At 36.5% G+C, this 27,308-nt stretch overlaps 2 protein-coding genes across 2 annotated transcripts; both read right to left on the reverse strand.

Moving 5' to 3' along the window:
* Nucleotides 1-5,231: 5,231 nt before the first annotated feature.
* LOC148940340 (NFX1-type zinc finger-containing protein 1) lies at nt 5,232-14,726 on the reverse strand. Its single transcript, XM_089106203.1, has 3 exons — nt 14,388-14,726; nt 9,354-9,574; nt 5,232-6,070 (listed from the first exon to the last, which is right to left on the reverse strand). Exons 1-3 carry the CDS (start codon nt 14,679-14,681, stop codon nt 5,854-5,856), a joined length of 732 nt encoding a protein of 243 aa, XP_088962329.1. The 5' UTR covers nt 14,682-14,726; the 3' UTR covers nt 5,232-5,853.
* Nucleotides 14,727-25,412: 10,686 nt separating this feature from the next.
* On the reverse strand, nt 25,413-26,771 carry LOC148940341 (uncharacterized). Its single transcript, XM_089106142.1, has one exon. The coding sequence runs from the start codon at nt 26,769-26,771 to the stop codon at nt 25,413-25,415; it is 1,359 nt and encodes a 452-aa protein (XP_088962268.1).
* Nucleotides 26,772-27,308: the final 537 nt, after the last annotated feature.

The raw sequence follows: 27,308 nt of genomic DNA on the forward strand, positions 1-27,308 counted from the left end.
AAAAAATTATTGCATACATTGGACTTAGTTCGGTACATGATCGTTTGAGGTTCGGCTGTTACTATTTCATAGAAGAAAAAGCCGTAGGCTTTTTCCTGTTTGCAATATATAATAAAGATAGCTTGGCGCTAGATAGCCACATTGGCCACAGATAGCTTGGCGCTAGAACTTCGTAGAGGGTTGTTCAATGGCTCATTTTAAAGAAAATTTCTAATCCGGGTTGCAGCGGTAGCTAGCAACCTAGTAAGAGACGATCACGTCCAATGTTAAGAAATATAAAAACCCCTAACTCCTAGGAAAATAGTCTGATCAAAACAAAAAGTACACCATTAGAACCGCCTTGTCCGAAACCCCTATAAAGAAAACTTACCACCCTTTGGCTTGAATAACAAAGAAAATATATTGGCTTGAAAATCAAAAAAATTGACTTTAACCACGTTATTCTGCACAAACAGGATATTTTTTTCTTTCTTTTGTTTCCAGAGATAGCTTGGCACTGGAACATCGTAGAGAGTTGTTCAATGGCTCATTTTAAAGGAAATCTCTAGATCTAGCGCCTTTTGCACTTACTTTTTTTTATTAATTGTTTTTCACGAAAAACTTAATTTTGTATATACAATATTGATCAATGACGTCATAGTCGTTGGATGTAGTACATAAAGGCTCGATCATCGAATTTAAGCTGAAACTAAGTAAAGGACAATTATGCCTCCATATATTCACAGTGATGTATAAGATTTCCCATTACATCTGTAAACTGTTCCACAGTTGCCGGTCCATACCTTGGAAGCTTTTCACTAAACATGCAACATTTCTTTTGGATATTACTATGAAGTTTTGCGAAAGCATCTCTAGCTGACTTTTCAACAAAATCTATTCTTTCAGAGATAATTTTAATCTTTAATTTTGAATATTTTTCGTAATCCCGGTAAAACATTCGTAAAATTTTTCTCAGTTTACAAAGATCAGCCTGTGCGTTCTTTGCAGCTTGTGTAAACTGCAAAAATATCCATGGTATCCGAGCAATAGTTTGAATATTTCAATACAAGCTGAAAAATACCTTAAAATGTTAAAATTAGTTTTATTTTTGGTTAGGTTCTAACTACCCAATGGGGGATTGACTATGTATTTTCAGACCAAAAAATTACATTTTTTAATATATATTTAATTTTTCAGTTTAGAATCGCTAAAGTTATTATGTAAACTGCAAAAATATTTATGATATCTGAGCAATAATTTTAATCTTTTCGTTCAAACTAAAAAAATACCTGAAAATTTTAAAATCAGTTTTATTTTTTGTTAGGTTATGGATACCTGATAAGAGTTATAAGAAGTGTTAATTAGATGAAAATATTCTTTCTTGTTTTGTAATAAGATGCCTTCTAAGCGAGTTATTATACGTAATTAAAAAAAACAGTACTATACAAAAAACAGAGACAACATCTTGGCAAGAAAAATGCAAAGGTATTCAACTGACAAGGCGTATCGAGAAGTAATAATTGAGAGAGCAAAACAAAACAGCAAGATGTGTTATCACAATGATGAAGATTATAGACATGCGAAAATTGATACAGCCAAACAAAAGAGTAAGGAACGGTATGATAATGATGAAGATTACCGAAACAAATATAAGAAAAAAGTTGCTACCAGAATAATGGGTAGATACTGGGGTGACAAAAGCTATAATGAAAAAATTAAATTCTCTGCGATGTTTTACCGAAGATCGCATAAGGACAAAGGGAAAAATTACATTCAGAAATACAAGAAGATGGCAAAAATGCAGGCTGATCTTTGTAAATTGAGAAACATTTTAAGCATGTTTTATCGGGACAACAAAAAGTATTCAAAATTACAGATTAAAATTCTCTTTGAAAGAGCGGATGCTGTTGAAAAGTCGGCTAGAAATTCTTTGGCAAAGCTTAATAGTAATATCCAAAAGAAATGTTGTCAGTTTAACGAAAAGCTTCCAAGGTATGGATTGGCAACTGCGGAACAGTTTATCGATGCAATGGAAAATGTTCGACAACACAGTGAATATACGGAGGCGTACTTCTTAGAAAATTCGTATATTAATTTTGGAAGGAGTAATTGCAGTTTATGTAGCAGCAATAAAAATATATATACAAGCATACCTATCAACAGCGAAGGAAAAGCAATGTTTTTCAATTATGGTGAAAACGAGCCTGTTAGGGTTATTAGTAAATGTGTTTGTAAGACTAATGATTTAGAACAAATTCCTGGAACACCGATTCAAGAAAAAAGCATTTCTAACTGTGTTTTAAACAGTTCGTTTAGTTCTACTGAATATTTGGCAAAAATTACATTAAAGAACGAACTTTAGTCCATAGTAACTGAAATAGTAAAGTAAGGATCGACCTCTAGCCTGTTTAAATTTTAAATTAAACGATTTTAATTCAATATAATAAAAGTTCTCCCCGACGGGGAATCGAACCCCATTCTCCCGTGTGATAAGTGTTTATGCTCACCAACGGACCATCGAAGACTTATGAAATATGAGTTACATATAGGACATGATAATAATTTTAAAATTAAGAACAACCTCTTGCCTATACTAAATTTTATAGGCCACTTAACTATAGTATAGGTTATCTAGGTTGCAGCGGTAGCTAGCAACACAGTAAGAGACGATCACGTCCAGTGTTGAGAAATATAACAACCCATAACTCCTCAAAAAGTAGAGATCAAAACAAAAAGTACACCATTAGAACCGCCTTGTTCAAAACCCTCTATATAGGAAATTGTCTGTCCCTTGGCTTGAATCCGGGTTGCAGCGGTTGCTAGCAACCTAGTAAGAGACGATCACGTCCAATGTTAAGAAATATAAAACCCATAGCTCCTAAAAAAAGGAGTCAGATCAAAACAAAAAGTACAACATTAGAACCGCCTTGTCTGAAACCCCTGTATAGGAAACTTTCTGTTCCTTGGCTTGAACAGAAGGGAAATATATTGGCTTGATTACATTAAAAGACGATCATTGGAATAGCATACCACTGCATACATTGTACTTAGTTAGCTACTTGATTGCTTGAGGTTCGTCTCTTACTATTTCAAAGAAGAAAAAGCCGTAGGCTTTTTCCTGTTTGTAATGATATAGCATAAAACGAAACCCAAGTTGTAACTGACGTCATCCTGGTTATTATGGTAAAGAATATCCGGGTTGCAGTGGTAGCTAGCAACCTATTAAGAGACGATCACGTCCAATGTTAAGAAATATAAAAACCCATAACTCCTAAAAAAGGAGTCACATCAAAACAAAAGGTACACCATTAGAACTGCCTTGCTCGAAACCCCTATATAGGAAACTTTCTGTCCCTCGGCTTTAACAGCAAGGAAAATATATTGGCTTGAAAATTAAGAAAAGTGGCAGCTACTACCACATTGCGCCTAAACGGGATATTTTTTTTCTTTTTTTTCTTTTCTATAGATAGCTTGGCACTGGAACATCGTAGAGAGTTGTTCAATGGCTCATTTTAAAGGAAATTAATTGGGTTAAAAATCTTTTGTAACTAAAATAAATTATTTATAAAAGAGAATAAATTTTTTTACTAATCCGGGTTGCAGCGGTAGCTAGCAACCTAGTAAGAGACGATCACGTCCAATGTTAGGAAATTTAAAAACCCATAGCTCCTAAAAAAGGAGTCAGATCAAAACAAAAAGTACACCATTAGAACCGTCTTGTCCGAAACCCCTGTATAGGAAACTTTCTGTCATTTGGCTTGAACAGCAAGGGAAATATATTGGCTTATAAATCAAGAAAATTGACTTTAACCACGTTATTCTCCACAAACGGCATATTTTTTTTCTTTCCTTTTTCTTTTCCACAGATAGGTTGACACTGGAACATCGTAGAGAGTTGTTCAATGGCTCATTTTAGAAGGAAATTAATTGGGGTAAAAATCTTTTGTAACTAAAATAAATTATTTCTAAGAGAGAATAAAATTTTCCATTATTGTTTCCAGAGATAGCTTGGCACGGGAACATCGTAGAGAGTTGTTCAATAGCTCATTTTAAAGGAAATCTCTAGATCTAGCGCCTTTTGCGCTTAATTTTTTTTAATTAACTATTTTTTACGAAAAGCTTAATTTTGTATATACAATATTGATCAATGACGTCATAGTCGCTGGATGTAGTTAGTATTACATAAAGGCTCGATCATCGAATTTAAGCTGAAACTAAGTAAAGGACAATTATGCCTCCATATATTCACAGTGATTACATTAAATCCGGGTTGCAGCGGTAGCTAGCAATCCGGGTTGCAGCGGTAGCTAGCAACCTAGTAAGAGACGATCACGTCCTATGTTAAGAAATATAAAAACCCATAGTTCCTAGCAGAGGAGTCAGATCAAAACAAAAAGACGATCGATCACGTCACGAGACGATCAAGAGACGATCACGTCCAATGTTAAAAATATAAAAGCCCATAACTCCTAAAAAAGGAGCCAGATCAAAACAAAATGTACACCATTAGAACCGCCTTGTCCGAAACCCCTGTATAAGAAACTTTCTGTCCCTTGGCTTGAACAGCAAAGGAAATATATTGGCTTGAAAATCAAGAAAAGTGGCAGCTATTACAACATTCTGCCTAAACGGGATATTTTTTTTATAATAAAGATTGAACTCTTCCTTATACTAACTTGCATAGGCAACTTCACTATAATTAAGATTACAGTATTTATATTATAGATCATTATAAATTATTACAATAAAGGATCATAAATTCAAAACACAGTAAGAATGTATTGCATAAATAATGCTTGATTTCCACCAAAGTTGGTGTTTAAGAGGTTTTGAAGTTACTGATTATGAATATGAAGAAGTTGGGGAAGAAAATTATTGAGGGAAAGATGTGTGAGTGGGTAATATTTTTTTTCTGGGGGAAACAAATTTAGTTTTCACATTTTGCTTAATGCATTTTCAGATTTAAACAAAAATTGCCTGAAGTAATTTTTAATTAGTAAAAACTGAATGCTTCTGACCTAACCAGTTTTTTTTAAGATGTGTCTTTAGAAAGTATTATTAATCTTATAAATACAATCCAAATTCTTTGCTAAAAATATAGTTATGGTGTAAAGTAGAGTAAGGTACTTTATGTGATTTTTTTTTTGAAATATGACCCAATAATGTTCTACATGAGGCTATTTAAATATTGTAAATTTTGAATAGCAAGACATTTCAAATTCTGGTCTGATTGTTGGCAGTGTGCTTAGTGCAGGCAGCAAATGAGCCTTGAACCTGCTTCACAAACAGGGTTTGATTTTCACCTAGTATAGCATTGAAGCCAAGCTTACCATTGAACTATTAAGAAAAGCCCCCCAAAAAGTCTGTACTAAAATGCACCAAAGGCAACAATTTTGGACGCAAGTTTTGTTTCTGCTACGGCAGTGGTGTCAACTGAAGGTGGGAGGGGGGGATATGTGTTTTGGGATTTTTTGTCTCCCCTTGATTCTGAACATGCTTTTTTTAAGGGTAGTTTAATTGTAAAATACTTTTTTTTTTTAGTTTCATGGAAAAGTTAAAAACTTCAAATTTGCCTTCCTGCCTGGATTTTGAAAAATATATTTTTCACCCTTCTCCCTAAATTTCCATGAAATGGTACCAGTGTGTTACAGATTGCCACATGACAACTAGGCCTATTATCTTTAAGTATTCCTGTTTAAAGCTCAGGTATTGGCTTTTAAAAAAGTGATTTTGAAAATAGAATATTTTTTTTTCAGTTCATAAGTCACCATGGATTACAGAGTCTCAACAGTTCAGAACACTGTTTGTTGGAGGTCTTCGCCAAAACTCTTCGCCATAAACCGCCCCAATGAACACAGTAAATTTGTCTTTCGGTCACGGAGCCAACCGGTTGAGCATTTTTGGAGATAAAAAATTCTTCAAAAAACTCGTCAAACTGGATCGGGAAATATTTGAATTTATCCACTTCTTATCTTTTTCTATCGTCGCTGGCCATTTCATTAAATCTCTTCTTTGACTCTTCATCAAGTTCTGCCCACCTGCCCACGAAAAGACTACAGTTGACAGTCTTATATCTCGCAAGTAGACAAACCTGAAATTCAATAATTAGTTGAATTCAATTTGGTCTTAATGACGACCTGGTGTTGAAGGCTTTATTATTTTCAACGAAAAAAAGTAAAAAATTTGAACAATTATCTGACCGAAGTTTGAATGTTAAAATGCCCGTTTCAAGAGACAAGCATGATCCGAGATGAGTCCAGCCCATCTTGTGCCCTCTTTGCTCTTGCACATACCCTTAACACCCATGCCACCGAACAAAAAAAAATTTGAAATAGTAATTTTACTCGGAATGATCAATGACCCAAAACTGCGCCTCCATGGGGGGGGGGGTGACTAATAAAGTCCCTAGAGCACACGCCCCAGATCTTATAATTTTTCACAAATACATCCTTTTTTCTTAGAATAGGCGAAAAGATTTTAGGTGCGTAACATTTGAGGTTAAAATTTGGCCCGTATTCCGACCCCCCCCCCCCACCCAACTGCCAACTTTTTAGTAGAAAGCTAGACATGATGTATAAACTAGAATCATGTAACAAATCCCGATTCAGCGTACAAACTGGAAATTCTGTCTCAACACAAGAATAGGCCATTTTGGAAATGGCACTTCTGGTGTCATTTTGTTGCCAATAATTATCCGAAATAGTGCGAATAATGAGTTACGGCAATGAGATTTGTTGGCCAAGTTTCTTACCCTGAACTAAAGCCACTGCTGAAACGTTTCCAGTTCATTTACATTGGTAACACATTATCAGGGATGTAACTCCCGCATTTTTATGAGGGAGGGGGCAAGAGGGGTCTCTATTTGTAGAGTCAAGGGGCATAGGTTATATAATAATTTTTCCTCCAAATTATTGGCGGGGGCATCTGCCCTGTGCTCTAGCATGAACCTGCTAGAGCGAAAAAGAGCTAACTTATAGCTGCAATACTCCGATGGCGCAATTTTTCGATTAACACAGACCGGAAGGAGTTACCCGGCTACTAGCTCGTTCGGTTATTCAGCAGGAAGCTAATCCTCCGCAATAATTCAGCAGGAAGCTCTAGGGACAATCCTCCTGGTGCTGGGAGTCTTTTACGCTTCCCAGAACTATGCTCCACGACTCACGTCGTGGCTCCCTTACTGGCTGGGTTGCCCCATGCCCATTCCTTTACGCCAACATTGTTCACTGAGTTATCCGTGTCACGTCCGTTTCTTCATACAAAGAATGCTGGACACTGTAATGGACACATCACCTCTGTCTCTCCTATTGTCTATCGTCCACTATTATACCACGACTATGTCATTATGACTAGGCTCAGTTTGTTACGCTCAAAAATGCATCAGCCAAAGACAGACAACTTTGCCCGGGATCACTCCCCTGCTTAGTCTTGCCTCGTTTTAATAAACGAGGCAACTTGTAACCCCGTAACCTCGTCGTAACCCTTATCTATCGGTGCTTTTAAAAGTTTTGGGTCACGACCGGTACAAACTCAGGAAGCACCGGATAAGTTTTTGTTTTTGCTTTTTTCTTTTGCCCACTGCAAATCCACCACCGTCCCTTGACCTCTTATTTTTGGATGGTGGACAGTTTGTTATACACTGCACTCCTGGTCACTGCTGAACAGCCTCGTGACTAGCGTTATGGGTAGTAAAGCTTCAGCTGCCTAGCCATAACTTGTCCCTCGGAGAAAGATCGCCATTATAGACTGACCGTGATACCTATGGTCGGCCCTCTACCTCCCAGTCCGGTCGATACAGATACAGAACACCTTACTTAAACGGTAACATTTGGTAATAGACCTATTATTTTGAAACTCGTAGTGATTCCACAGGCAAAGGGGGCCTAAAGGAATCTTTTTTCTTTGTAAAATATTAAGCTGGCTATGAGATTTGAATCAGCCGGAATTTTACCTACAGTAGAACAAGTCCATGAAAAAAATATTTGGCCGATTTCTCTAAAACCCACTGGATATGTTCCTTGAGCAGAGAAGATTAAATGTTATTTAATATTAGTTTGGGTACTAGATAAATTTAAACTAAATTTAAAATTGTCAAAATTATAGGAGGATCAAAATATCTTTCAAACGCTAAAATTGCAAGGTCTAGATCTAGGACTAGGTCTAGGACTTAAAATACTGATACCCAACTAAAAATGCTTAGGCTTGGATGAAATTATTTACAGAATTTAGGGAAAAAACAGGCATAATTTTAATGAAAGTGTGGAAAAAATTGTAATAATAAAAATTCAAATATTTTGCTCCACTTCCGGGAGCCGTTATCAACGGAGAAAAAATAAAGTGAAAACACAACAAATAAAGAAAAAGACAAAAAAAAAAAACAACAAACAAATGAATAAACTCACATCTTAATAAACCTTCCAAATACCGCAATCGCTATAAAAGCCTGAATAAGCACAGAGACAAAGGATTGAGCCTGGTAAACAAAATTGTGACTCGTAAAATTTCAAATTGGCAATGAGATATCTTTATAACCTCAGAAATGCTAAAATCACTATAAAATATATTTTTTTCTTTTCTTTATACGTTGCGCTTAACTGTGTTTAATTTTTTCCCGTTGATGAGGGCTCCCGGACGTGGTCAAAATTTTCGGATTTTTATTATTTAAAGTTTGTTGTTGTTTTTTTTTTATTTAAATTACACCCGTTTATATCTCTCTTAAGATCTGTAAATGGAAAAGCAGTGTAGTCTAAGAAATTATTTCGTATGAGCACCAAGTCACTTGGAAATAGGACCATTTATATTATCAGAACTATCACTGAGACTCTAAAACCTTTTTAGGGAGTAAAGCCGAGAATAGGCCAGAAACCAGACAGCCTTGATTCAGACCATTGGGAATGTTCAAGGCTCAGGTCGAATTAGAGATTTCGGTTTGGGCTCGGACTTGAAAACTTTGGGATCAGTTTCGGTTCGAACCGGGATTTTTCTTAGAAACTCTGTTTAGCATGAATATTCGAAATAAGGGCCAGCTCAACCGAAAAGAAAAAAAGATAACTTAGAAGTGAAACTAGATAAAAGACAAGGGTGGTGTATCAAGCGAATTAGTGATGCAAATTGACTATCAGTAAGACTAGCGGCATTCCTTCTGGTTGCCAACATAGCAGTGGATTCTCCAAAACAAGAGAATGTGTTTGTCGTAAATTTTCTCTTAAATCTTATAAAATAACTAGAAAAGCCATATAGCGAATTCCAGGAATGAAGAAAGGGGCTGATAGAAACGGAACAAGGGGCTTAAAGGATGGAGACAGAGGGCTAATATAGACGAGAGTAGGGGGCAAATAACCCACGTGGCAGTGCTGATTTAGAATAAGTTCAATTACCTCGCATCGTCATCAGTTTCGTTCCCAAGTAAGACAAATTCTTCCAATTCACTTCTGCTACACGTTCGACACTGCTTGGGGAATTCTTCTCCACATAAACCAACACACGAGTGACCGCAAGGGAGGATCTTCGGAGAGGCTTCATCACAGGGGTCGCGTTCGCACATACGTCCACATTTCAAATAAGTCTTCTTATGTTCACAGGACCATGTACAAGCTTCCTATTCGCAAAAGAAAGAATCGTCTTAAAATCAAATCCACAGCCTAACCCAAGGTAATATTTCCTACGCCTCTGCCCCTATTTCAGCCCTAAATACCATATATTTACGAGCTATAACAAATAAAAAAGAGAAATAATTATAACCTATAATAATAATAATATAATAACAATAATAATAATAATATATAATAACAATTATAAATAATAAAAGAGAAATAATTATAAAAAGAGAATGATTATAACCCACAAAAAAGAGAAATAAAGATGATATATGATAACCCGAGACACAGTTGAGCGGATAAGCAAAAATGTAAATTATTGGCGAAATTACATTAATTAATGTCGTTCATTTATTTACTTATAAAAACTAGGAAATAAAAGATCATTAAAAAGCAAGGTAGTCTAGCACAGAGCGAGTAACTACAAAGAGTCTTCTGAAAGGTGTCGTCGCTCGGATGCTCTCACACCCACACACCCATATTTCAAATTACATTTCTCAAATGGGAAAATACTTTCACTTGGTTCTTTTTGACAAATAGTTTTTTAACGCCGAACGATAGATTCTTTACATTTTTTATTTTTTTTAATGACCGTATCGACATTTCGTTGCATGTTGCGGCTGCGTTGTTTATGAAATTACTATTCTTATATGGGCAGATTTGTGCACAAGGCCCTGTTTAGAAAAAAAAAAATGCTGACCTTAAAACTCAATCGGTAATACAGGTTAATATAATGAATTTATTGAAACTGAACGCCAATTACGGCAATTCAAGTAGTCGAGGATTATATTTGCTAAATGAAAAGCAAAACAGTTAAAAGTTTCCAGTTAAAAAAAAGATCAAAAACTTCTTCACATCCCGCCTCCAAGTATCACCAAATACGAGACATATTAAATTTACTAATCAGTAAACTAACTCTTCTTTACTAATCAGGCCAAATATAGCCCTCGGCTATATACAACACTTTTGAAGAAAACACTTTAATAATAAAATTCTCACTTGATTATATTAATTAAAAAAAAAACTATTTTCCAAAATAAGATTTCAGAGAAAAGTAAAGAGCTGTATGAAAACAAAAGAAAAGCGTAATAATAATAACAATAATACACTGCAATAAAAGCTTTTGCCTCTATAAAATTTGCTTTCACTAAAAAACTTGTCAATACTGTTCTTGAAAGAGTTGGTACAGTCAGTCATAACCATTTCTTGGGGGAGGGTGTTCCATTCCTTGACTACTCGGTACGAGAAGACCCACCTTCCAACTTCTCTATTGAAAATGTTTTGTTTTAGCTTAAAGTTGTGTCCTCGTAGATTTTTTGTGCTGAAGAAGAGTATTTCCTCTGTTCCAATGTTATTGTAATACTTGTGACATAGCTTGAAAGTTTCAATAAGATCACCTCGGAGGAGTTTATAGGAGATGGAAGGAAGTGACAGCATTCCCAATCCTTCACAGTAGGAGAGGCCTCTTAGTTTTAGTACAGATTTTATTGCTCTTCGCTGAATCTTCTCAAGTGCATCAATGTATTTTTGAAGGTGGGATCTTATTGATGTGTGACCATATTCAATGATAGGTCGAACCGGAAACTTGAATAGAGTTGAAAAAAGCTGAGGATTGTTTTGGGCGAAGTTTCTATGAATAAGTCCAACTACTCTCGACGCTTTGCTCACGATGGATTCGGAGTGGTTGATGAATTTTAGGTCAGTGTCTATTATTACTCTGAGGTCCCGCTCAAAAGATGTTTCTGGTATTAGACTGGTGTTAAAGCTATATGTTGAGTTCAAATACTGTGGTCCAAGGCAGAGATGGGAGCTTCTGTTTATGTTGACCTCTATTTCCCACGTCCTCATCCAATCAACTATCTTGTTCAAATGCGGCTGCAGTTCTGGAATATCATTTGGGCAGTTGATAGGTCTAAAAAACTTTGTATCATCAGCATAGAGTGCAATACCTGATTTAATATTGTCAGGCAGGTTATTTGCAAAAAGATTGAAGAGCAGGGGCCCGATGACGCTGCCTTGTGGAATACCGCTAGATACTTTTGTCAAAACTTTGCTAATGTGGCCATCTACTTTTACCCTCTGACTTCTGTCTATCAGAAAATTCGTGATCCAGCCAAGAGCTTTGCCTGCAATCCCAAGGTTTCTTAACTTATGAAGGAGCTTTGAATGAGAAACTTTATCGAAGGCTTTAGTAAGATCAAGGTATGTTACGTCAACTCGTTAGCCTTTGTCGAGGTTTAGTCTCCAGGTGCTTGTAACTAGAAGTAGCTGGGAAAATATTTTCTAAAGTACATTTTGGAAAAAAAACATTTTCCAAAATAAGTTTTCAGAGAAAAGTAAAGAGCGGTATGAAAACAAAAGAAAAGCTTTAATAAATTCATATAATAATTCAAAGTAAAAACAAATGCATATTACTAATGGCTAATAATTGAAATTCAAATGAACAGAAGTTACGCGAATGACCAAACTTGAAAAAAAATACCACAAAAGTTAGCATAGTAAATGGCCCCAAGTCTTCTAAATGCCAGAGCCTTATTTTTATTTTACTAAAAACAAAACAGATCTGAAGAAATTTTCCTTTCTTTATAAAATTGAACATACTTCCACGGATGAATATTATATATACACTATAAATTAAATCGTACAATATTTAAATATCTTATATTATATATATTGAACAATCAGTCTACTTCTATTAGTTAATTTCAGTAATCTTGGTTATTACAGTGATTTTTTTCTCTTTTTTGTTATTGATTTTTTGAAAAATAAAAACCACACTATCCAAAAGACTTGTTGTTTTTAATAAAATATAAATAACATTTAAGCCATTTAAGAGGTTTTTGAGAGAAAGGAAAGGGAACAGGTAGCACCACTCTTATTTGTAAACATTAATAATCCTTGAAAATTCAATGGAGATGGTCTAAATTAGCTCCAGCTGCTTTGAAATAAGACGATATAAAATTACCATGGACTTTGGACTGAAAAGCCTGTAGCCCAACTGGTGGATGTCAAAGATGACACTCATTTTATTATCAGATAGCTTTCCTCTCCCCTCTCATCAAGGCCATATCCAGAGGGGTTAGGGGTTTGACCCCCCCCCGGAATGTTTGTCCGACTCGTAAAATCGTAACAGAAATGAATATATTTTTTTATGTGTTTATAAATTGAACCCCCTCCCCGAAAAAGCAATCCTATTGTACCCCCCCCCCACCCCTCGGAGAAAAAAATTGGATACGACCCTGCCTCTCATATAAATTCGAGTTTTGTCTTCTCTGCTACACTTTAAGTGTCTTTATCAAAGAGTATGGGAAACTTATAAGAGTGGAAACTGCCACTAGTGTCAGCAAAAAACATTACCGCCATCTAGAGTGGCACTTAACACTTTTCAAGCTCTTTAATCGTTTTTCTGTCAGGAACTGAGATTAGAAACTTACTACTATACTAATTCTATAAGCTACACAAATTGAGTTAGTTATTATTGCAGAAAAAAAATGCCAAGCGTCACCAAACGGTAGATGGCGTTGAGGGTATTTTTTTTGTCGACACTAGTCCCAACTCTCACTCTGGTAAGTTACCCATACTTTCAAAAGATATTAAATTTTTTCAGCTCTACTAAAATTTGATTTTCTATCAACATTCCGCAAACTTTAATTGATTTCTTCATTTTGTCCATGAATTACTGATACTGATTCCCTTGCGCGTATTCATTGTTTGAATACGGTTTTGGTTTGAATTAAGTGGACTTGATTGGTCAATTCTTCTATCTTTGGTGGCAGTTTTTTTTTATATTGAGTTATATCAATTTCGTCAGTGATATACAAGTTCAATTTTCCTCCTGATCATGGTCTGACAATTAAGAGTAAGCTTCTTTCTTATTGAATAGTCATTATTGGTTAATCTGAGATAGTCTGAGGAAGTTTGTCATAGCTTATTGCAGCAGTAGGGGGGGGGGAGCTTATAAATCAAATCCTGGGATTAGGCAACTATATCTCTGGGTAATCATATCAATTTTATCAATAGTTATTTCGGAGTCGTAATAGCAACTGATGAGCATTATTTTGACAGTCAAGTGAAGGGGTGAAGATCTTATTTGGCAACCAATGGAGGGTATATCCGTAAAACATTAAGAGCTCCTAGCACAGTGAATTAGTCATAGGGAAGAGGGGAGATTCTCGATGTCATAGGGTGTTTAAGAAAAAACGGATGTGCTCTAAACTTGTATAATCTTGAGGAAAGGGACATTGTGCGCTAGCCACTTGGTGGATGGCCGTATTGAATTTTTGGCCAAAACGTTCTCAACGATGTAAGATCAAGAATTTTTTTAAAATAGGTGTTATCTTAAGAAAATCTAAATCTTAGAGGTTTATCTTATGAAAAATAAACTTTAAGAAAATCCAGGAAGCTCCATAGTGATAAAAAGCAGAAAGCAGCACATTCACCTTGGGTTGTATATATTTTACTACTAACAATAATAAGCATGAAAAACATTTTACTATTTGAAACAAGAACACCCCCACCCCCTAATTATGTGAATTTTAAAGGGGAAGGGGAAGACAAATGTTTACTGTGGAGTTGGCAACAAGAAAAAAAAACTTTGAATAAGATGTTTATATTTCTTAAAATACTTTGGATTGGAAATTTACGTTTTGGCTTGAATGGTCTTGAATGGGTCTTAATCTTACAGAGCACCGAATTACAGAAAGCATCATATATTCGCCTCCGCATATTTGGAGCCAAAATTTGTTCTAGTTAAGACAAAGACCCACTCTAGTGTTGAAGCTTTAAATGTACAAAAAATAAGCAAAATATAATCACCCCACAAGATGCACACATATCGCCACATCGCTTCTTGCATTTACTATGCGGGCATTTGAACAAGCATTTTTCCTTGCATGGAGGGCAAGTCGTTGAGCACCCCTCCTTAAAAATATGCCCACACACTAGCTGTCGACCACATTTCTCACTGCATTGCTTATGCAATCGCCCTTGACAGCATTCTCCACATTTTCCCCTACAGATGTGGCCACAGCTTAAGAGACTACCATATGGTTCTTGACAAAGTGGCAATAGACCCTCATGCGATTCCTTGGTAACAGCAGAAAAAATCATATTAATAGAAAGGACAACAAAGAAGCTATTAGAGCATAAGCGATTTTCTGGCATGCACGTAAAAATTATTTCTGAGGGAATCATTCCCGTACCTAAGACCTCATGACCATACCTCATGACCTCATGACCGTATATCATGACCTCATGATCGTACATCATGATCTCATGATCGCATATCATGATCTCATGATCGTACATCATGACCTCATGATCGTACATCATGACCTCATGACCTTACATCATGACCTCATTATCGTACATCATGACCTCATGATAGTACATCATGACCTCATGATCGTACATCATGACCGTACCTAAGACCTCAGGTCCTCCTGTGCTCCTAGAGGAACATGGGACCTCCAAGAAGAGTCACTAGTCTGTCCGCAAGTACGCCACAGCGCACAAGTCTTCCCAAATCGGGTTGCAGATATGCCTGGGGATTTAGGTTAGCTATGTTTGAGGGAAATCTTTTGCCTGAGGGGAGGTGCCCTAGTGCCTCCATTGGCGTTATTTTATCACGTCTATGATTAATGGTTGCAACGTGGACCCTCTCAAAGTCTCGTTTATGCCTCATTATGTCCATTGGAGGTTAAGGATGCGAGGCTAGTACATGCTTTCAAGTTCAAGTAACCTTTTATCTAACTGTTGCCTGTGGTATCAGTATTCTGAGGTATAGCAAATGATCGAGGATCACATTGCTACTGAATAATCTCAGATTCAGTCGTAAGGGACATTTCTAGAATCTGCAAACTTTTTGGAGTTTTCTAAATGCAGCACTTTCTTGGCCAATCCAGTTCGTTAAATTCCCAGTGTTTTGAACGAACCCTCAAAGGTTCTTTAATTCAATGACATGTTCAAAGGTTTTTGAGCGGCCCTTGGTGTTCAAGGAGCCAGCATTACATTAGCTATTTGTTTTATGAATGTTTATTCCCAGCGCATACTATCCCACAAACTTATTTACGCAATCACGAAAACAAAAACAACTATGGATTTATTTAGGAAGTAACTTTTTCATGTTACATGTTACACTGTCCATGTTATCCGAGTTTGCTTATCCGAGGCATTCTATATTCACATTACTACACTACTACTGCACTACATTTTAGTGTACATTATAGCACACATTTAGCACACTACTACTGCACTGCACTACATTCTAGTGTACATTATAGCACACATTTAGCACACTACTACTGCACTGCACTACATTTTGGTGTAGATTATAACACACATTTATATCATGTACATCATCAGTACATCATGACCTCATGACCGTACATCATGACCTAATGATCGTACATCATGACCTCATGATCGTACATCATGACCTCATGATCGTACATCATAACCTCATGATCGTACATCATGACCTCATGATCGTACATCATGACCTCATGATCGTACATCATAACCTCATGATCGTACATCATGACCTCATGATCGTACATCATGACCTCATGATCGTACATCATGACCTCATGACCGTACATCATGACCTCATGATCGTACATCATGACCTCATGATCGTACATCATGACCTCATGATCGTACATCATGACCTCATGATCTTACATCATGACCTCATGATCGTACATCATGACCTCATGATCGTACCTAAGACCTTAGGTCCTCCTGTGCTCCTAGAGGCACATGGGACCTCCAAGAAGAGTCACTAGTCTGTCCTCAAGTACGCCACAGCGCACAAGTCTTCCCAAATCGGGTTGTCTTTCCAATCAAATGAGCCTGTTTTGAAGTTTCTACGACAACGCCTTCTATAAAAACCTTATATGCCCCCAGGGCATAACTTAAAACCCTTGCCCTGAGGGTTGTGGGGGAGTGTCCCCCTCAAAAATATATTTTCTATCTGGAAATCAACTACGCTGAACAAAATGGCTATCTCAAAATTTTGATTGGATGTGTTTGGGGGAATGATGAGCGTGGGGGGGGGGGGTGGTGGCTAGTTGCCCTCCAATCATTTTGACTATTAAAAAGGGCGCTAGAACTCTCGATTTCATTTCGAATGAGCCACCTTTGAAGTTTCTACGACGACCCCTTCCATATGAAGTGCCTCTGGAAAAAATAAATAAGTAAATAATAAAACATTGGAGCCGTATGGCCTTTACTATAGGCAACGCTACAGCGTTGCCTCTGATCTCAAGGTTCTTAGGACTGCAACACCAATAGCAACTTTTTGACTGAGATGTTTGATGGTAAAACACCAAAACTGTCGTTTCCAAGGTATTATTTATGGTGAAAAGACGTTAAAAAATGCATTAAAAATGTCCTTTTAGTAACCTTTTAACCTTTTCCATCAAAACCTGTGACTATTGAAAAACCTTTTATATTTCACAAAAAACTTGGGATGGTGACAACAGTGTCAGCCAATCTAATGTGCAATCGAAAAGCCTCACCACAGGTGCCTCCAGTGTTGCCGGAAGGTTATACAAAAATAAGCCAGAGCGTTTGAAAAATAAGCCAAAAATAAGTCAGAGCCTTTGAAAACACAAACAAAATAAACCAGACAGATTTCTGCCCCAATAAGCCAGAAACAATATCAATAAGCGAGAAATCAACCCAGAGCCCTTGAAATAACAAGCCAAAAATAAGCCAGACAACGTTTTGCCCCAAATCAAATACTATTTTACCCTGCTATGCTTTGACGTAAAAAGAACCATTTTGTGTGATCCACCGAATTAGAAAGCAGATCAAATCTTTGGTTTATTTGCACATAAAGTTATATTTACTCTGTTTTTGCATATGTAACAGTGTATCATCTGTTTTTTTTCTATTGAATATTTACAAAAAAACCTTGAAAATTCAAACAATAAACTATCAAAAAAGTAAATGGGTTGTATTATCTAAAGCTGAACTGAAAGAGAGGCTGAGATAGCTAGAGCATGTTTTGTGGACAATAGACAAACAAAGATTATCATCTGAGGCAAGAAGAAAAACAGGTCATCTATTAATGAGATTAATTGAAAAAAAATTCCACAAAATAAGTTCTTCAAAGAAAAGTTATGGTCTCCATTAAACCAAAAATGAGCAAAAACAGAATGTGTAAAAATACATATGAATGTCCATTGTCAGTGTAATATACATGAGCTGATATTTATTCCTTAAAATCTTAATAATGTTTGATTTATTGAAGTTATAAAGTGAAAACAAAAGAAAAAAATTCAGTAAAGTGTAAATTATGCTCTGGCCTTGGGAAGGCATAGGGGTTTTGAGCCGTACTAATGTTAATTTCTGATCTTTTTCAGTTTGACTCGGTTATTTATTGTAATTTCTGTTTGCTTTGGTTTTCATTTATTTAGTTTTTTCAGAAAAAAAAAAATAGTTTAAATCTTTTAAGTTTTTCTTTAAGAATTTAAAGTTTGGTCTGCTATTTTTATGCTGAAGAAAATTTTTCAACAATTTTGATACAACATCAGATATTTTAATTCTTGCTATAGATTTTGAAAAATCTGGACACAAATAATAGTGTTTAATTTAGTTTTATATTTCCTCTAGTTGACCTGAAAAATAAAACTTGATACTATTCGCAAAAAATCTATCTATGCTCTTTGAAAGCTTGGATACACTTACATTCTTTTGATTTAGTTAAATGTTAAGAGCAGAATTAGTAAAGGAAGTAGCCCCGAAATTTTGAACATAATATCCTTAGTCGTTCTTGGGATACTGCTGAGATATCTTATTAGCAATCAGCATACGCAGAGTGCTTTTTTATTTAATCTTTTGGCAGCATTTAGTTTTTAAACACAATTGGCAAATTGCATGACTGTGGGGGGTTGACCTGCGCAATAGCCATAGAGATACAGTTACAAGACCGATCCGCTATGCTGAACAAAATGGCTATCTTAAATTTTGATTGGAAGTGTTTGGAAAATTATGAGCTAAAGAGGAGGGCTGATTGCCCTCCAATCACTTTTAATTCTTAAAAATGGTACTAAAACTTTGAATTTCCAATCAAATTAGCTCCTTTAAAATGTCAATGTTATCACTTTCTATGATAGAGCACCACTTCCTATGATATTGATTATATGCTCTTTTAATACTTGCATGCGTATAGTTTTTTTGTTTAATTGAAACTCCCCCTGAACTGTGTGTGTGGGGGGGGGGGTCATCTTTCAGGACCTAATTTCCAAAACTTTCCACTACATTGAATAAAATGGCTATCTAAAAATGATGATTGGATGTGTTTGGGGAAAAGGTCGGCGTGAGAGGGGGGTTAGTTGCCCTCAAATCACTTTCGAATATTAAAAAAGGCACTAGCTCTTTGAATTTCCAATCGGAAGAGCTCTTTTACAAGTTTCTACGACAAAGATTTTAATAAAAACTTATATGCCCCCATGGCATAAGTTATTACCCTTGCCCTGAAGACTGTGGGAGGACTATCCTGCTTCAAAGGTATAGTCCTGAACTATAAACTGCGTGAAACAAAATGGCTATCTCAAAATTTTGATTGGATGTGTTTAGGGAAATGGTGGTCGTGGAAGGGGTGTTAGTTGCCTTCAATTCAGTTTCAAATATTAAAAAGGCCACTAGCCATTTCAATTATAGAATCGAATGGGCCTTTTTTGAAGTTTCTACGACAACGCGTTCTATAAAAACCTCATATTCCTCTAGGGTATAACTTACAACCCTTGCCCCGAGGGCTGTGGGGGGGGGGGTTGTTGTCATCATCAAAGACCTAATCTCCAGAACTTTCAACTACGTTGAACAAAATGCCTATTTTAAAATTTTTATTGGATGTTTGGGGGAAAGGTGGGCGTGAGGGGGGGGGGGTTATTTACCCTCCAATCACTTTCGACTAAAAAAAAGGGCACTAGCCCTTTGAATTTCCAATCGAATGAGCCTTTTTTGAAGTTTCTACGGCAATGCTTTCTATAAAAACCTTATAAGCCCCCAGGGCATAACTTATAACCCTCCCCCTGAGGGCTTGGGGGGGGGGCTCCTCCAAAACATAATTCCTATCTGAGAATCAAGCATGCTGAACAAAATTGCTATTAAAAATTTTGATCGGATGTGTTTGGGGAAAAGATGGGCGTGAGAAGGGGGTTTAGTTGCCCTCCAATCACTTTCGACCATTAAAAAGGGCACTAGCCCTTTGAATTTTCAAACGAATGAGCCTTTTTTGAAGTGCCTACGACAACGCTTTCTATGAAAACCTTAAATGCCCCCCCCCCCAGGGCAGAACTTACAACCCTTGCCCTGAGGGCTGTTGGGGGGGGGGGGGTTCTCCTCAAAAACATGATTCCTATCTGGGAATCAACTACGCTAAACAAAATGGCTATCTAAAAATTTAGATAGCCATTTAAAACATCAAAATACGCAAAGAATATGTAATCAATCAATTTTTTTTTGTCAATCCAAATTATTGTGTTGCCACACATTTTTCCCCTTGATCATCCTTACTTGTAATCATTTGTTTATTAGATGATGTATTTTTCTATCTTTCTTTTTTCCCTTTTGCTTTTATTTGGCCTTTTTCAGGGTGCAAATGACCTATGAAACAGCATTTATATCTTCAGCCTGTAATCGAGTGCCATCCTGCATTTCATGGGGACCTAACAACCTCCTTTTGTATGGAGCATGTCAGGCTGTTTCTATCTATGATCCCAAGGTAAGTTTTACAAGCAAAGAAGATGGATTTTTTATTATAGTGGTAAGGCCAGGGAATCTAAACCTTCCTTTTTACTACTACCACTGCTAACAACTCACCACAGCACCAAGCCGCCTGAGGCCAACACAGGTATGCACGCTCTTCCTCCGTCCCAATCTATTCAAAGCCTCCATTTACACCCTCCCAGGAAGTTCCCATTTCCTCTAAATCTTTCTTTCTTACGTCCTCCCACCTCAGACGAGGATGACCTGCTTTCCGTTTAGCCCTAGACGGTTGCCTGAAAAGGACAATATTTTGGCAATCTGTCATCCTTCAACCACACAATGTGCCCTAGCTGTCCCAACCTTTCTTTTATTATAGCCATAGAAAGTGGGATTGAACCTCATTTTTCATACAGCCTACTGTTTGAATTATGGTCAGTCAGCCGGATACCCAGAACGATCCATAGGCAATTTCCCTGGAAAACAGCAAGCAAATCTTCATCCGCTTTTCGGAGCGTCCATGCTTCGGAGCCATATTTGACCACTGTCATCACTGAAGCTTCTAATATTCTAATCTTGATTTGCAGACTTATCTTCCTATCCTTCCAAACTATTTTTAACTGTGAAAAAACTCCCTGAGCCTTGGCTATTCTACTTTTAACATCTTCACTGATCCCACCATCTTTACTAATAATACTACCAAGGTAAGTGAAACTTTCCACCTGATCAATCTTTTCATTACCCAACTTCACCTTTTCATCTTCACTTATTCCTAGCCTTAATTGATAATGGCATGCATGATTGTTTTGAGACCCTTAAAACTTTTAATATTGAAAACCGAGTGCAGCCATCAACCTTCAACCATCAACCTTCCTTTCCCTTACTTTGAAAACTAATGTGAAAATTTGTACTCTTTAATATGTTATGAGTATTTGACAATCAATAATAAAATATGTGACAATTAAACTAAAACAAAATTAAAACAGTAATAACATCATTATTGAAGGAATTTCAGTAAAGATTGAAAAATATAACAGACAAAAAACAAGTTCAATTGATTCTGAAAAAAAAAAAAAAAATATGAGCCTGTTGTTAATGCAAGTCGCTTTTTTTTAAAAGCAAAACCAAAAGGTATTTTTAAATAATTTCATTTGAATTAACTATTGGTTTTTGTGCTGTAATATGTCAGATCATTTTTACTTAAATTTGTGTTTAATGTGATTATTAGGTATTCTCCTAAATCTCTATTTAAAGAAGTATAATTATTTAACTTAAGTCTTATTATGTTGCCTCTCAAACATAATAAAAAGGTTTAAACAATTCTTTATCATTTCAGAATAAAACACAGCTTGACTGAACATATTTTGCATATTCGTGTTTTTTTCATTCTGCTGCTATTTTCTAACACTCCCTTATGAAAGGTATTTTCTGTCCTGATTTTCTCTGTTATAAGATAATTTGGTCATATCTTCCAAGGAACCTGATTTACATCTTCAGCTGCAAGATACTTGTTTAATTTATCCATATTTTGCATAAATCAGTTAATTTGAATATTTTTGAATTCCAGAATGGGAATCATCAAACCATTTTGGGTTTTAAATTTTGCTCCCTAGGAGCTGACTGTGGGATCTAAGATCATTGCTGTTACTGAAAACTCCTTGCACTGCTGCACACATCCTGGAAGAACGAAATTCCCCAAAATTCTGAAACTTCCCATAAACTCTAAAGCTCCTTCTGAAAAATTTCCCATCCTTTTTGAAGTTTCTGCTTTATCCACCTCTCAGCCTCCAGTAAAAAGTATTTTAGGTCACTTTGTAACCCTTTTATTGCCTTTTCAATGACAAACTGCTTTTCTCTTTCTCACTTATTGTAGTCCTCTACAACTGTTCTAAAAAGACTCTGGTGCTGCCTGAAGGCATGTCGAAGCTATCTGAGAATAATTTCATGGTTGACACACCTAAGGGGGCTCCAAATATTCTTTTTCAAAGATCAGTGATTGAAATCTCATCATTCTTGATCAGTTTTGATAAGCATTATACCCAGGCCGCATAAAGTATTGCAGCAACTGTGACCATTGGTCACAGCTGTGATCAACCAGTGTTACAGTTTCTCAGAGGGGAAAAATTTTATGTTCCATTTGCCAAGGAACTCGATCACTGCAGACCTAAGTTTTATGTCCACAAAGTATGCAAGAAACATAGACACTAGGGACTGCTTTTTTGACACCTTTATTTACTGTTGTGCATTTGGTTAAATCTTCTTATCACTATATCACTTACCCCATGGGCTGGTTGAGCTGAAATTTTTCATACACATTTATTTCCAATGACAATACACGGTCCTCAGCCCTTGACCACTTTAAAAAAAAATCCCAAGGACCACCAACATTTAGGAGAAAGAAGGGCATCTTGCACCCTTTGTTTGAAGTGGAATCATACAACAGATGTGTTCCATCTCTATGATTGAAGGCACAAAATAGACCGGTGGCCTTACCCCCCCCCCCTAATATTGGAGTTTCAGTTGAAAGATAGACATGTGACGTTTTGTTTGAACATGGGCTGTGCAATGATTTTCAATGTGTTTGTCTGGAGGCAGAAACTTAGCCCACAATCTGTTTGATATTCTTTAATTTCTAAAAATTTTTGTTTCAAATGGAAAAGAAAACTATTTTCCCAGGTTTGCTTGCAAGTTTGTGGGTCTATAAATTGAAGGAACTCCTTTACTCGGGACAAATATTTCTTCAAGGTGAAGCCTCATTGAAATTCTGAGAGCATACAAGACGTGTTATTAAACCACAAATCATTAAAAGATAATAATATAGAAATAAAGACCGAACGAGAGTGATTCTCAGCTAGCAAATGCAGCTTAAAGATAGAGCAGATACTTGAGAAAAGACCTCTGCCAAGCTGTGCTCAGACCAAAGGGGAAAAATAGCCTTTTGAAATTGCCCAAAAACACCTGACGGAAACCAAACTAAAAATCAGAGATCATTAAAAAAAATTGAAAAGGGAAGGGATGTGAGTTTAATCTCTTAGTATTAAATTATCATAAATAAAGTTTATAAAAATATCCCCAGTGCCTCCGTTTAAAGTGAAGTCTCTATTATTTTATTTTTAAATTTCAATTGTTTCCCTAAAAGACTGTGGTAAACCATTTCATAGTTGAAACTGAGGTCACCTCATCAAAAAGAACTAAATAACCTGGGTGTTCAAAATCTTGGAGGACTAACACAGAATAAAATCATCGTTTTTAACTGTAGACTTTAGAGATTTGTGTATTAAAAGTTTGTGTTCGTGTAGCATTTCTCCCAACTGTTGCTGGGTTCTACCAACGTAAAAATTCTTACCAAAGTAAATATACACCATTGCCAAGAATAGGACTAATATCCATTTTCCAGATTTGACAAAATATTCAGCGTTCAGGTCATTTTCATTCAGTTCAGATGGAAAGAAAATTCTTTGTTCTTAATTCTTTTATTGTTAAACTCTACATATCTACTATCTTTTTATTGTTGTTTTCAACCGTATATTTTGGTCAATATTAAGAACACTGTACTATAATAACGCCAAGACAACAGTTGAATCCAATTCTGATAGACAAGTATTGGAATTTTGACTAGAAAAAAAAGTGTAAAATTCCTATAGTCAAAATTACAAAGCATACTAACTCCTTGATTTTGCAATAGCAGCGCAATCCTCATATCCAAGAAAAGCAGGACCTATCTAAATGAACAGTTGGGGAGGGGGGGGGGAGTTTATATCTAGCTTTCCCAAAGAGGTTACTTTTAGCATTGCAAGGAAAATTATTCGTAATGGCAGTTTTAGATATTATTTCTAAACATATTCTTCATCTGAGAAAAATTGGGATTCAGGACATCAAAATATAGTTTCCCATCTTATTTCCCAAAATATATAAGGGGTACATTATGTTTGCTTATGAGCATGAAATGAGCGTTACATGAAGGGCATCTAGCGGGAATTTTTTGAAAGGATTAGCTCAAAAACTTTAGACGAGAGGTCAAACGTTCGGAGTCACCCCCGTGCGGTATCGCCCCTCTCTCCCCTAAGGGGTACATTATTTTTGCTTAACTTTTTGAAAAAAAAATGGGAAGTTATACAAATATTCAACATTATTCAACAACATGAAAGTAGTAATGTTGCTTCTGAACATAACAATTTGAAGGGTATGCATCAAACAAGGTGGAAAAGGAATAAAGGAATAAAACGAAAAGGAATAAAATATTAATGGTTCATAGAAAAGGATAGAGCTTAAAAAGGATTTGTATAGCTTTGTAATAATAAAAACACTTCCGGTGCGAAAAACTGAAAATCATGTTGTTGTTTTTTTTTTTGGGGGGGGGGCGTGATGAGTTTTTCAGAAACGGAATAAACAGGCAAATTACATAAGACAATTCAAAGAAACGCTAGAGGTCCAAAGTCACCCCAACCAGGGGGTGACTTCGAACACATGTGGGGCATTTCCGTACATTCATTAATTAATGCTGTAATTATTGATTCAGATATTATTAACATTTAATTCAGATAATATAAAAGTTAAATGTAACATTAAATTTATTTTATAGGAAATTGGGCCAAATCACAGCCACATACAAGAGCTTTGGCTGTTCGCCCAGTTCCTCCTACTGATACCGGTGCGGGAAGCTTCATAATAATGTCTTGAAAGTCAGTTTCTGCACAATCTCGACATTCAGGGAAGATGAACTTCCTACCAGACTTGCGCAGGTAGTTTATTTTTGCTACCAGAGTTTTGCTCCTTTCCAACCATAAACCTCACAAGCACAAAATTTCCACAAGATAATTCTTCATCTGTCTCAAACTCACTGATACTTCCACAATGTAAAGACTCGTCATTGAGCTGTATATCTATGTCTGAAATGCTGTCTCTAGTTTTGTCAGCAATGAGTGAAACCTTTGACTTTTTTAGCGACTTTTCTTTTTCTTAGCAGGCCTTAGCTCAGTCTCTGCTTCTAGTGCTCTTTTTTCTGGCGTTTCTGTCAGAATTCTACTTTTGCCTTTTTTTACGGTTTTTGTGCGGACCCACTTGCATTTTTACCTGTGGATATGGTCTGATGCTTTCAGGAGTTACTGCCGTAGGCAAGTTTGACTGCTATTGACCCATCATGACAGGAGATGGATCACAAAATAAACCAGGGTGAGGATCATCCATATTTGAAGTTTCTGAGGCATTCTGTTCAGCTGGATCTGGGCGGTTTGTCACCTCAGCAGGCAGAAAATTGACTTCTGTGAACACATTTGGATTTAAAGGCCAAATTCCTGCCTTCTCAAAACCAGCTGTGATGTTTTGAGGATTCAGCTTTTCCAGAAAGTGATACTTGCACAATTTTGCTATTTCATTTATCGAAATTCTCTGACCAGGATTGAATTGCATCCAATTGTCAAACGACTCCCTGATTGCATGCTTCAATGGTGCATACACTGAAACATCAAGGGGTTGGAGACGATGGGAGCAATGGGGAGGAAAGGTTAGGAGGTGGATGCAATTATCTTTACAGAAGGAAACTAATTCTACTGAAATATGGCTTTCATGATTGTCAAACAAGAGTAAAACAGGGTCTTTTTTGCTGGGTTTGACCTGTTTTAGAAAGTGTTCCATGGAACAAAGGAAATTGTCCAAAGTCATCCAGCCACTGCGATGGGCTAACCCAATGCATCCTGGTGGTCCATCTCGATACATCCTTTCTGGAGCTTTGACTCTTGGAAAAACAAACACTGGTGGAATTGTCTGACCAATTGCAGATACAAAGCACAGCATTGTGGTATTTTTCCCTCTTTCTGCTGACACAGTCTGTGCCACCTGTTTTGCTCCCCTTTTAGCAATCACCTTTGGGACCTGAACAACCGTGGGTACTTCTGTTTCATCACAGTTCCAAATTCGACCAGGAGGAAAATGATACTTGCAATATATCACCTGAAGATTTCTAAAGAAGACACCAATTACAACGGCATTAAAGCCGGCAGCACAAGCCTGGCTTGTATTTTCGGGTTTTCTGATGGACAAACTGGCGTTCCGCTTGATGAGACCTCTTAGCCAATCCACTCCTGCTCTCTCATTCAATTTCCAGCTTGATGGGAATTTCATCTTCAATATTATTGCCCATTGGTAGGCTAACTTTCTTGTTGCATAGGGAGTCAGCCCATGGTTAAGTAGTGAGCACTTTCCGAGGTATGCAGCAAGGTCTTTCTCTTGTTTGGAAGTAAAAACAAACTTAGTGCTCTCCTGAACAATGTCATTGTCAAAATTGCTATCACTAGCACCACTCTGCTCGAGGATTTGCATTTTTGCCTTGTATCGTTTCACGGCATCCGCAAGGGTACTCTTCTTCAGGGAAAATTCTTCTGCGGTTGCTCGGAAAGACAACTTCCTATGTATAAATTGAATAACAGCACGCCTGATTAATTCCGGATCAGGAGGACCACTCCCCTTTGGAATGTAGGTGCGAACCATCTGTAAAAGAAAATTATAATCGTCAGAACCTCAAGAGAACAACATGGAAATTAACACAGGTCACGCCATGCTTTGAGGTGTGTTTTCAGGCATAGAATGGAAAGATGCCTACAGGCAGCGTAATGTTTAGTTTTACATTATAATACAAAACATTAAACAAAAAAACTTTAAAAACCACATCAATCATTTGTTTATGTTAATTTTACTTACGTTTCTACAAGTCGGACAAGCATTTCGGGGGGTTTTAAACCCTCTACCCCCTTGGATATAGCCTTAGACGTTACTGTTTATCTTTCTGATATAAGTAGGCATTGAATAAATGTTTATTGTTCAACATAATAGTAAATCATTTAATAATAAGTATTATTTTTAAATATGATGGGTGAAAATGAATTGAACTGATCTGCATAGCTGTGAAGATGTACTGTAAATCTAAGCTTATATAAATCTCACATGACTCCTTTTGAATGATCACTGTCTAATTATAAGTTCCAATCACATATATTATAAAACTAAACATTATAATATATGAGACAA

This window comes from Artemia sp. Qi Xiang Cuo, chromosome 20, assembly GCF_049724085.1.
Source record: "Artemia sp. Qi Xiang Cuo chromosome 20, ASM4972408v1, whole genome shotgun sequence".
Lineage (NCBI taxonomy): Eukaryota > Metazoa > Arthropoda > Branchiopoda > Anostraca > Artemiidae > Artemia > Artemia sp. Qi Xiang Cuo.

Excerpts from the sequence above, each read along its gene's own strand:
- LOC148940340 (XM_089106203.1), bottom strand. The coding sequence starts at position 14,681 with ATGATTTTTTCTGCTGTTACCAAGGAATCGCATGAGGGTCTATTGCCA. Across the intron at positions 9,575-14,387 it reads ATATGTGTGCATCTTGTGGG|GAAGCTTGTACATGGTCCTG; the intron begins GTGATTATATTT and ends TTTTGCGAATAG. Across the intron at positions 6,071-9,353 it reads GAAACTGATGACGATGCGAG|GTTTGTCTACTTGCGAGATA; the intron begins GTAATTGAACTT and ends ATTGAATTTCAG.
- LOC148940341 (XM_089106142.1), bottom strand. The coding sequence starts at position 26,771 with ATGGTTCGCACCTACATTCCAAAGGGGAGTGGTCCTCCTGATCCGGAA.